Genomic DNA, 12,561 nt, shown 5'->3' on the forward strand with positions numbered 1-12,561 from the left:
GTTGTAAGTCGCTTTGGATAAAAGCGTCTGCTAAATGACTAAATGTAAAATGTATGTAAATGTGCCGAGCGTGAATCCCTCTGCTCGCGCGCGGAATATGATGTGCCGAGCGTGAATCCCTCTGCTCGCGCGCGGAATATGATGTGCCGAGCGTGAATCTCTCTGCTCGCGCGCGGAATATGATGTGCCGAGCGTGAATCCCTCTGCTCGCGCGCGGAATATGATGTGCCGAGCGTGAATCTCTCTGCTCGCGCGCGGGAACTGGGCGCGCGCTCTCAGATACACTTCTCTTGTAAGAATTCTCTCTCTGGGCTGAGTGGGCTCGCTGCCTCGCTCAGAGAATATGCCTGCACTTAAAAACGTGTTCAGTGCAATCGCGAATCGCTCCTCTTCCCCAGCTAACAATTTTAGGTTATAAGAACGTTTTCATAACGTTCCCATTAAGTTATAAAAACGTTATTTCTGAATGTTCTTGGGAATTTCAAAAAGTCCCGTTTTTTAGACGTTGTATTAACGTTATTTCTTGGTTATAAGAACGTTCAATTCTCCCGTTATGTAAACGTTGTATTAATGTTATTTCCTGGTTATAATAACGTTAGAACGTTCTATTCTCCCTTTATATAAACGTTGTATTAACGTTCTTGCTTGGTTATAAGAACGTTATTCAAACGTTCAATTCTCCCATTATATAAACGTTCTCTTAATGTTTTTCTAAGATAATGAAAAACGTTTCATTCAATAAAAAACATTAAGAAATGTTTTAATAATTATTAAAACCTGTCTTAATGTTTTTTATATAACAATATAATAGGCCTAGCCTATATGAAGAACCTAAAACAAGAACTTTCAGATTTTAAAATTAAGACAACATTTTTAAAAAAAGACCCATGAATCATGTCTATAATATGTGTAATGTAGTCCACTGAAGTCGAGTTGAATTGAACCCAAGTATAGTTTATTCCAATAAACCGATTTGGGTTGAAGTGACAATATGAAATTAACATGAACATAAACTTGGACTAAACATAGAATCACCAACAATGGTACAGGGAACAAAGCTAGACAAGAGACAATGGGAACACAAGCACAAGGATTATGACCAAAAACAACCAATGACATTCACAAGTTAAAGTTAATTTAATTTATATAGCTAATTTTTACAACAATTTCCAAGTTTATGTTCATGTTAATTTCATATGGTCACTTCAACCCAAATCGGTTCATTCATTCATTATCATTCCACAAGATAATAGCACTAGAAGAAAGATGCACTCATGGTTAGATGCCAAAAGCAGTTTATGTATGACTTTAATAAATTATGTTGCTTTAATCCTGACTGATATTGTTCACAAGTACTATTGCATAGTGAAGATGACTAGATTTTTCTAATATCTTATGGCACTTTTCCATTACCAGTACCAGCTCAACTCGACTCGGCTCGCTTTTCGCTCCGTTTTCCAGTACAGATAGTACCTCTGCAATAGTACCTGGTCGTCATAGCGACGCCACAGGAAACTGCCGTGACATAATCTTCTACGCGACACACACCCGCTACCCACACACACACACACAGGACAATGGAGGAAATCGAGTGTATGCTGTTTTAATAGTAGTAATGGGTAGAGGCTATATCACGCAATCTCTGGCCAAACTATTTACAAATGGCGGGGTTATTCCGTCTGGCGCGTGCAATGATGACGCAGTGAATAGTGACGATTCTCTCTGACCAATCAGCAGTCTGCATTGTTTTCACGTCACATTTTAGTATCGCCTCAGCTCGCTCAGATCCTCGCCGGAGGTGATACGAAAAAAAGTACCCGAAAGCAGGTACAGGTACAACTTTTACACTGTGGAAAACCAAACAAAGGCGAGTCGAGTCGAGCTGGTACTATGTAGTGGAAAAGCGTCAATAGACCCGTGATTTGTCTATTACAATGCAGTTTTGTTGCGCAATTTTGGTTTTGATGTCTGTTGCTTTGAGCCAATAAACTGATGTTAACTTGTATTTGTCTTTTTTTTCGCTTTAGACCTGATGGCACTGAAAGAAGAGAATCAAGAAAAACATGAAATAGAAGAGAAAGATCAATATAAGGGACATGATTTCATGGATGTAGAAAAATCCATACAGACTAAAACATCTTCATCACGAACAATAGTTCAGAAGACCAAATCTAACAGTAACTTCACCTGCTCTCATTGTGGAAAGAGTTTCAAACTCAAACGTGACTGTATAACCCACATGAGAGTTCACACTGGAGAGAAGCCTTTCACATGTGATCAGTGTGGAGAGTGTTTCAGTCAGAGAGCAAACCTTAAATCCCACACAAAGAGAAAACACTCGGGTAAGAACCGTTTTATATCTTATTAGTGTGGAAATAGTTTCAGACTTAGGCCCTGTCCACACAGAGACGCGTTTAGCTGTATACGTACTAATTTTGTATCGTATTGGCGTTTCGTACGGATCCGGCGTTTTGGGACACTGGAACCGCTATTTTTTTAAACCGGGTCCCAGAGTGGATAAATCTGAAATCGACACCCTTGCGTTTTCGTGTGTACGGCCAATCCGTACATTTTGTGAAACGATGATATCACACCACGTGTCAGCATTAGTCACACACCACTACGTCACACGTAACATCAACAACAATGGCGGACTATATGATTGTGATCGTGCTGCAGAAGCTACTGAGCCTTTACTAAAGCAAAATCTTCTGCTCCTATGCTACTACGGTGAGCAATCTTCGCCTTCACCTTGCTGTGATGTTGGGTTCGTATACAGCGCGCAAGGTTATGCGCATTCGCTCCAAATCTTCTTCTCCTTGTTTAGTGTATCTCTGTGGCAGAGTTACAGCGCCACATACTGGTCTGGCATATATGCGTACACACGAAACCACTGAAACCGACTGAAAACGATGTGGTATACATTTATTGAGAAGACTCTGTGTTTACGGAAAAAAAATTTAGAATGAGGAAGAAAAAAAGATTGGATAGGGAAAGCTCTGGTTTCGTGTGGATGTGGCCTTAAATCACCTCCTGATTTACACATGAAGTCACAAAGGTGAGAGTCCTTACGCCTGCAAACAGTGTGGGATCCACAGAAATGGGTTATTCATTAAGTGACATGACTGGGGGATGTTTATTCCATCCACTGCATGCAGACATGATTTATAAACAATAATTCAATTGTGATTTATTTTCATGATCAATTAGTATGTCTTATATTTTCAGTTAGATGATACAGCTGCAAAATCAACAAAACTCTATGCTAACTTGGACAGATTCATCATGTTGTGAGGAAATTAAAAACTGAGTTTAATCGTAAAGACAAAGTGAACTCTAATGATAATGACCCTCAGGGACAGCATACATTTGGAGAAAAGCAGAGGACCTAATACTGAGCCCTGTTGCACTCCTTACTTGTGTTTGATGATTTATCTTGGTTTTGATATCTGTTGCTTTAAGCCATTAAACTGCCATTAACTTGTATTTGTCTTTTTCGCTTTAGACCTGATGGCACTGAAAGAAAAGAATCAAGAACTGAATGAAATAGAAGAGAAAGATCAAAATGAAAGGGATGATTTCATGGATATACAAAAATCCATACAGACTGAAACAACTTCATCACTAACAAAAGTTCAGAAGACCAAATCTAACAGTAAATTCACCTGCTCTTATTGTGGAAAGAGTTTCACTCGAGGACATAACCTTACATACCACATAAGAATTCACACTGGAGAGAAGCCTTTCATATGTCATCAGTGTGGAAAGAGTTTCAGACTTCAATCAACCTGTGATTCACACGTGAAAAGTCACACAGGTGAGAGTCGTCACACCTGCAATCTGTGGGATCCACAGAAATGTGTTATTCACTACTGTTAAAGTTACATGACTAGGGGAGTTTTATTCTATGCAGTGTGTGCAGACATGATTAAAAAAATATAAAATTCATAGGAGATTATTTTCATTATGAATGATTATTTGTTTTTTTGTCTGTTATCTGTTATCTGTTGGTTGATACAACAGCCGCAAAATCAACTTGGACAGTTGGGCAGTTTTATCACGTGAGGAAATGTAAAACAGAGTATCATTTGCAAAACATAATGAACTCTAATGATAATGCCCCTCGGGGACAGCCTACATTAGGAGAAAAGCAGAGGACCTAATACTGAGCCCTGTTGCACTCCATACTTGTGTTTGATGAAACGTCTGTTTGTTTACACAAGTATTAGCAGTCGAATAGATTTGACCTAAACCGTGCTAATGCTTAGTGACAAATGACAACGTACCTATCCAAAAGAATGTTGTGATCTAGTGCTATTATCTCTTTTGACAACATAGATGTTCTTGTGATTAGATGCCAAAAACAGGTCATGTATCACTTTAATAAATGATGGTGCTTTAATCCTGACTGAAATTGTTCAGAAGTACCATAGCACAGTGAAGAGGACTCTATTTTTCTAATATTTTAGATCTAAATGGCAGATTCAGGATTGGTCTATAACAATGCACTTTTGTTGCAAAATGTTGGTTTTGATGTTTTAATACTTCTATTTTGGTTTTGATGTCTTTGAGCCATTAAACTGCTGTTAACTTTTTTTCGAATGTTTTTTTTTTGCTTTAGAACTGAAAGACTTCACATGCCAACAGTGTGGAAAAGGCTTCATTCACATGGGAAACCTTAATTCCCACATGAGAGTTCACACTGGAGAGAAGCCATTCACATGTGATCAGTGTGGAAAGAGCTTCAAAAAGAAAGTATCCCTTAATTCCCACATTCAGAGAAAACATTCAGGAGAGAACTCAGTAAACCTCAACTCTCATACGAGGACTGCAGTGAAGCCTTTCACCTGCAAACAGTGTGGGAAGAGCTTCAAATATGATGCACTTTTTGATTCCCACATGAAAAGTCACACTGGAGAGAAGCCTTTCACCTGCAAACTCTGTGGGACTAGGTTTGCACACAAAGGAGGTCTTAAGTCACACATGTCAATTCACACTGGAGAGAAGCCATTCACATGTGTTCAGTGTGGAAAGAGTTTCAGACTTAAAGCAACCCTTGATTCACACATGAAAAGTCACAGTGGTAAGAGTCCTTACACCTGCAAACAGTGTGGGAAGAGCTTCTCATATAAAAGAACGTTTAATGCCCACAGGAGAGTTCACACTGGTGAGAGTCCTTACACCTGCAAACTGTGTGGAAAGAGCTTCTCACAAAATGGAAATCTTACGGCTCACATGAAAACTCACACTGGAGAGAAGCCATTCATGTGCCTTTAATGTGGTAAATGTTTTACACGTGCAATAACCCTTACTTACCACTCTAGGCTTCACTGAAGAGAGAACTTTTAATTGTCATCAGTGTGGAAAGATTTTCAGTCAGAAAATCTCACTTGAGGTTCACATGAGGCTTCACACTGGAGAGAAACCTTTCACGTGTCTTCAGTGTGAGAAGAGTTTCATATACAAAAGAGACCTGAAACGTCACTTGCAAACACGTTGTGGAAAGAAGCTTAGAAAAAGGAGCAATTTCAAAAATGTTCAACGCATTCAATCTGGAGAAAGGCAATTTAATTGTGATCCATGTAATAACTTTCTTTTGCCATCACACTTACAGATTCACTTGAAAAGTCATGCAGATTTGAGACCACATTTGTGTTCTTTGTGTGGAAAGAGATTTAAATGGCTCACCGGTTTAAAATGGCAGCAGAAAATTCGTATCTGTGTAAGAGTAAAGTTACGTTCACGCCGCAGCTGAATGTCAACCAAGTGTGATTGTATAATTTTTATTAAACTTTTTTTTTGTCTTATAGGTATGAACTCCCATGGCTGCACCTGACCATCCGCTTTACTTTAGTTCAAATAGTGTCATTATCTAGCTCTATTCAGTTCAAGCTTTTGTTCTCGTTTGAAAGTGTCAGTGCAGTCTACTTGACTTCAGTGAGTTCACTGTTTTAAATTAATACATTACTAGCTAACTGCGTGGTTTGTATACATCATTTAGACACCTCTGATAACTGATCACTCTAACTTGAAATGTAGACGCATACATTTTCTGTGAAGCTGCTTTGAAATTATATGCATTGTGAAAAGCGCTATACAAATATAGATGAATTGAATTGATAATCTCTGAATATTGTCTTTTAAATTCCAACTAAGTAGGCCAAAGGCGACAAAGGCAAGGAACACACACTCAGGAACTACCTTGACAGTAGTGAAGAGGAAAAACAAAATGTGTGTCCAAATACAAAAGCGTATTTTACTCACCTTGCCCAGTTGTGGTAACTCAATTATTTAAAGCTTCTGTGATATTATGATCTTACATGGCAAAAAGGTCACCTTTTAAATAATATTTTCAGGCGTTTTGACTGGTATGTCAGGGTTTTCAACCATCATTGCTACCAACATGGAACCTGTGTAAAGTGAGTCAATTATTGTAAAGTTGCATGTTGTGGCTTTTTTGGGGTGTGGTGATGGATTGCCTAATAGTTATAAATAGAATCACTTTTGCAACAACGATTTTCACCTAATTTTCCTTTACTCGCTGACTACAGTTCATCAGTAAGGTGAGAGAACCAGATATAAACTTACCCGTTAAAAACCCAAATATTCTCGAATGAACAGTCGTATAATTTTTGTGATGTTTCAAGCAGGGTTGCTAGGTTTTCACAACAAAATCCGCACAATTGCTACTCAAAACTAGCCCAATCGCGTTTCAGGGTGGGTCTCAAAAATGCGTGCTGGGGGCTAAAGTCTGCTTTGTTGGTGGGTTCCCCTGGGAAAATTCGCATTCCATGTTATATGGGATCGCTTCAACCCGCAGACATGAAAAACAACCCACGGAAACAGTGTTAAAGTAGCCCAATTCTGTGATCTTGGCAACACACTGGTTTCAAGTTCTGTGATCGGCCACGTTAGTGATCACCCTAGAAGCGTCCAACTGAAAAATGGTAAAAGCAAGAAAATTCAACTGTAACATCAAATTGTTATTTTGCCCTGGATATTACACATCAACCTCATTCCAAGAAGATAAAATATTTTTATCAGCAACCACTTATAAATGGCCCAAACAAGACTCTGCGACATTGGAATCAAAATTAAGGAGTACAATCAAAAGTAAAGTAAAAGAGGATAATTAAATGTCTAGAAAGTGATAACATAAATGACTAATGATCAATTGGCATTCCAACCTAAAACTCGGGGTCATGGTAAGAGTTTAATTGAAATTGTAAATGAGGTTGCACACTGAAAAGACCAAACACGCACAAAACCTTCAATTACGTGGACCTTACCCTGTCCATAGGTGAAGTGAATACCGTTAATTATCTCCTAAAAAACAATAGGTCTATGTGGCACCAATGTTGTGTCAATGACGCTGAACAGGTGGAACAACTCAGGCAGGACACAATCAGCCTCAAACAGATCAACAACGGCCCTTCCAGGCAAATTGAAGTTGTGGTGCTTCCATTTTTGGCTGCTACCCCGTCTAATGTGGCCAATGGGCTCTATGCACGGCGGTATTTCCGGTGAAGGTCTAAGGATGCTGGATTACTTCCGCCGATCGTAGAGTCCAATGCTATTCCGAGAATTTATATTGGTTTTTATACTCTATTGCTATACTAAAGAAACGTTAGTCACAAAAACAGACAAAACAGACACCCCTCATTTTGTTTATGCTTATTTGTTTATTATATTGAAAAAACATAACTATATATAAAATTACATCTAAACGTATTAAAGTTTCGTTTCAAAGACGAGAGGACAGTAAATTTTGAAGACTCTGCCATAATCCCGTTTTCCTCGGTTTTCCTCCGCTTTAAATCTCCCCAACCGGAAACGCACGAGCATCCTTGCGTCAAACGCGGAACTTATGCGTGCATATAGCCCATTACAATTTACAAGGCCAACTGTCCCACGTCAGTTGAGTGGAGAGGCTGGTGAATGCCCCAAGTAAGGAAGTGGCTTGGGCTACCAAGATGCATGAGCACTGTAGGACTGTATGTGAACGAAGCTCGCTCTTTGCCTATCTCTCAGGCCTGGTGGAAGAGGCCAAATGTGCCAAAGTACGGCTGGAGTTGACACTCACTGAGTCCCAGGATCCCTTGGTACGTGGTGCTGCTCCCACTTTGGCAGTTGGGAGGAAATGGAAGCCGGGCGCAGCAGTAGCAGATGCAAAGGCCGCCCTCAGACATCGGGATGTAGTGGGGCATGTCCAACAGGGTACAGGAGGCATTGAGTTAGGAACAACAACACCCACATGGGAAAAGGCTACTCCAACCGAGCGGCATCAAATGGTGGTGATAGAGGTGCGATGCCAGGAGGTAGTTGCGTGCTGCGCTGTGCCTCACAATTCTCAACAGGGACATAGTTGAAGATTAGGAACACCATGATGACGGCCCCCCTGAACCCCACGCATGGGAGAAGATGTGTGGGACAATCTGGCTGCTGCGGTGTCTGCTTTGATAATCCCTGTGCCTGCTCTCAGTGAGCACGATTACCTATAAAACATGTAAAGATTAAGATGTTTTACAATTCATGTTGTCAGCAATCCATCTCTTGTCAAATGTCTTTTCATGTGTTTACAATTACATGCTAATTTTTGTTGTAGCTGTATTTCTTTTGTGGTGTAGTGGGCTAAACCACTGAACTGGTACGCAGAAGGTTGCTGGTCGATCTCCATAGCCGTCACCACCAGTGTGTCCTTGACCAAGGGCTCTTTACTCCAGGTTTCTCCAGGGTTATTTGAGACCACATTTGTAATAAATTTATTACACATTTGTCCCTGTAATAAATGCACTGTTAGTCACTTTGGATAAAAGCATCTGCCAAATGCATAAATGTAAGAGATTTTTGTAAAGCCTTTTTTTTTTTTTTTTTTTTTTTTGGGCACAAAACGCTCAAAGCTGCTTATTTCTTCAAGGTACTACAATTAAACAAAATGCATATATAGATTTACTACAATTTCTATTTGTCGGGTTAAAGGGTTAGTTCACCTAAACATATAGAGCTGGTAAGTCCCGCCCCTTCCGCTTACCCCGCTGGACCTCTAGGTTGAAAAATCGTCAATGCAAGTGAATTATTTTCTAATCCCGTTTGAATTTTGCAATGAATGTGAACATATGTTGTCTGTGAATTTTTTATATAATTTTTTGTGTAAAGAATGCTACAATTTAGCGGGTAGAATTTTCATACGGTTAGACTTTGTGTGAGAGCACTTTGTGGACTACAACTCTTCGCTGCTTTCGACGCGTTTGATATACGTCACCACCACTAGCACACGGGTCCCGCTAAACATGCCTGTGTCTTTGGTGCACTTCACCGCCTTCTTTCAGGGAGAGGACAAACTAGTTGAGCGTGGTGAAAACCACTTCAGGTCTGGGCATGTGGAAGGGTTTAGGTACGCAAGTGGGGAGATGGCCGGCGTTATCCACGCCAGTCGACGAGAAAAGTGGTATAATGTTTTGGTGAGTCTACTAGTTAACTAGCACGTTAGCAAATTGCTAGTAGCAGTTACTGCAGCGAAAGCAAAGCTCCCGAGATTTAACCATTATCTTGAGTATTTTCGAGTGTTATTCAGTCAGAAAATTGTTATTCTGCATAATCCACAAATGTAACTAGTGTTGCTGTGGCTAAAGTGCTGTAGCACTAGTTGTTTCTGTGCCGTTGTGAAGCTGCTGTGCACGTTAACAATGTCCCTCCGTTTACTGTTGCAACTACCCTGTAGAGAACCCGACATCCCAACCTGCAAAGGTTTTATATATGTATGTATATATATATATATATTATGAAGACTTCATATGCAAAAGCCTCTAAGTGCCATTTGAAATTTACTTCTAGAATTATCATTTTTGGTTGGGATGTCTGGTTTTCTTTTTGAGTCTTTTTAAACAGGAGTTTGTTGTTTTCATGTATAACTTGGCAACTAGCCTGAATAATATGCACATGAAATGAAACTTGGTGAACCCACCTCAACATGTCTTTTACAATCATTTAACCCACCATGGGTAATGCTGAAGTCACTGTTACAAACTGTACAGAGTGCAAGACTGTCATTATGTTTTACTCTTATAAGACAGGGGTACACTTTCGTGTAGTCTGGCGTAAAATGTGTCTTATACTTTCGTTTTTCGTGGGACTCTTTCTCTGCCATGGCGCTTCTGTTTCTAGATACACTGAGCTGATTAATTTGCGGTTAGGGAGAAGAGATAAAAGCCCGCCCACAGTGACACTTGATTGGTTGATTTACCGAAACAGCCTAATCAGGATGCTCTCATCCGGGAGACTTGGGATGTCTGGAAAACATGCAAGCCACTGTGTATCCAAACCACAACAAGCTATGAACCATCTACGATCTAACCATAGGATTGATATTCTACCCAGCTCCTGTTTTAACAGATCTCCCTGCGTGATGATGGCAGCATACTGAAGTCCTCCTGTGAGTGTGCGGTGGGGGACGTTAAATGCAGTCATGCTGCAGCGCTTGCCATTTTTGGCATGCGGGAGGTCAGCGTGAATGACATGGAGTGCCGCTGGAGGAAACCTGCCACCGTTAAAGTAACAAGGCCAGTGTCTGAGCTGTATCCGCAGGTAGAGGAGACCAGCAACGCTCTTGCCAGGGACGTCACTTAGGAGGACATGGACTGGTTCAGGTCGGCGCTTCATGGGACTAAATGTGGGATGACATGGCTGTTGTCGCCAGAGCCCCAGCATCAGGCTCTCCCCACTGCCTCAGCTGGTGAGGAAGCACAAGGATCGGGGGATAGAGTCAGTCCTTGCCTCCTTGGTGCTTTCTGAGGATCAACGCCTGGCCATCCTAACAGCCACCGTGGGGCAACGGGCAAATCCCCAATGGCAGCAGCACAGGCAGGGCCAGTTGACCGCCAGTAATTTTGGCGCTGTGTCCTCGCTGTAAACTGGGGCGTAATGAATGAGCCAGAGGGGGTGAAAGCCTTTAAAATGCCTCATCAGGTGGAGGTGCTTGATAGTGGACTCTTTGTGAGCCGATCAGGCATCCTGGGAGCGTCACCTGATGGGCTGGTTGGACCATCTGCCCTGCTGGAGGTAAAGTGCCCTTACAGCTAGCGAAACAACACCATCACAGAGGCTGTCACAGAGGTCCCATCGATTTGCCTGTGTGTGGAGGGGCAGGGGTATGCCCTCAAAAAGACCCACCCATACTTGCACCAGGTCCAGGGTCAGCTTTACCTAGCTGGTCGGGATGTTTGCTATTTTGTGGTGTGGACCACGAAGGAGGCAGTCATCAACCCCATCGCCAAAGACCCTGCGTGGGGACAACACCTCCTCATGCTCGAGGACTTCTACCGGCAGCACGTTCTCCCAGTGTTCGTCAGTAGAGAGGACTGAATCTGTATATAATATGTAAATAGTTTTTAAAAAAATTTTTTTATATCAAATCCGTTCTTTTGTTCATGTTCCAAACATTTTGGGTGACCGTGGATCAGCGTTCCTGCCGCGTCTCCTGTCAGTACCTGTAATCAGGGAAGCCAATGATCCAGATACAGACTGTACTACTACAGTTCTTGTAAACTAAAATCTGTTGTATTATGTTAGCAGGATACTATTTACCATTACATTACCGTAAGTTAGTTACATTTTTGCCGCTCTGTCAGCTCGTCTGCAAAATAAAATAAGAAATTATCACCGGTAAGAATTAGCAGTGCTATGGAATTAATGTGTGTGTGTGTGTCACTGTTTATTTTTTCTCTTTTGATTTAGGCAGATCAATGAAGACATGGTCCATGATCCGCACTGACTTTTGACACGAGAGATAACCAAAGGAAATGTTCCCTTCACGGTCTGTACAGAATTAATGTTTCTTAAATTAAGCCCTATGCGGCTGTTTACTTTAAGTTATTATTGCTAGCGAGTGGTGTACCTATGGTGCACGTGTGTATTCCTTCTCCCTTTTAAGGCCCTTGTCAGGAGTCTGAAGGCCTGACCCTCACCGTGACCTTTGAGATTGTCCCATCAGGTGCTGTGCCGGGAGATAACGTTGTGCAGTGTATTCCAGCCTTCCTTCTCTTCTTTAATGATATGTCAGCATACATTTTACAGGATAAGACACATTTTTTTTTGTAGCTGTTTCAATTAATGTCCCACTTTGTGACTCAATCTATAGCGATTGCACTTAGTATATTTTTCTATGTTATAAATGCTACTTATTGACTTAGCAAATAAAGTCAGCTTGTGTTCTGTAAGATTATGCGACTAATTGTATTTTAAATACAAACATTATTTTTTCATTCGGAAAGAAACACAGCATAAGGTCATAAGTACAGTAAACCTCATTTATTTGAAATGGTACATAAATCCAGGATACTGCAAGCAGGACACACAGGAACAAATGGAGCTGAGGATAGAAGAACATAACATTAGCTCATGTGATGAACATTAAATCTCAAGCTACATGTTACATTTTTGGTGTAAACGTTCTTGTGAGGTCTGTAAGTGATTAACAAAATAAATGCACAAGGCACCACGCCACATCCCTCATATTGTGTGCAATATGATCAACGTGGGGTGGTGTATTGTGGATACTTTCTT

At 40.9% G+C, this 12,561-nt stretch overlaps 1 protein-coding gene across 1 annotated transcript in view; it reads left to right on the forward strand.

Moving 5' to 3' along the window:
- The window catches only part of LOC130070894 (zinc finger protein 721-like), a 32,037-nt gene extending 26,606 nt beyond the window's left edge, over positions 1-5,431 (forward strand). The window contains exons 6-9 of the mRNA XM_056235460.1: positions 2,028-2,342; positions 2,605-2,730; positions 3,494-3,817; positions 4,622-5,431. Coding sequence (XP_056091435.1) covers positions 2,028-2,342; positions 2,605-2,730; positions 3,494-3,817; positions 4,622-5,277 — 1,421 coding nt within the window. The 3' untranslated portion in view covers positions 5,278-5,431. The remainder of the gene's footprint in view (positions 1-2,027; positions 2,343-2,604; positions 2,731-3,493; positions 3,818-4,621) is intronic.
- The last annotated feature ends 7,130 nt before the right edge of the window (positions 5,432-12,561 follow it).

Source organism: Rhinichthys klamathensis, unplaced genomic scaffold (genome assembly GCF_029890125.1).
Source record: "Rhinichthys klamathensis goyatoka isolate OS25496 unplaced genomic scaffold, OSU_Roscu_1.1 h1tg000018l_1, whole genome shotgun sequence".
Classification (NCBI taxonomy): Eukaryota; Metazoa; Chordata; class Actinopteri; order Cypriniformes; family Leuciscidae; genus Rhinichthys; species Rhinichthys klamathensis.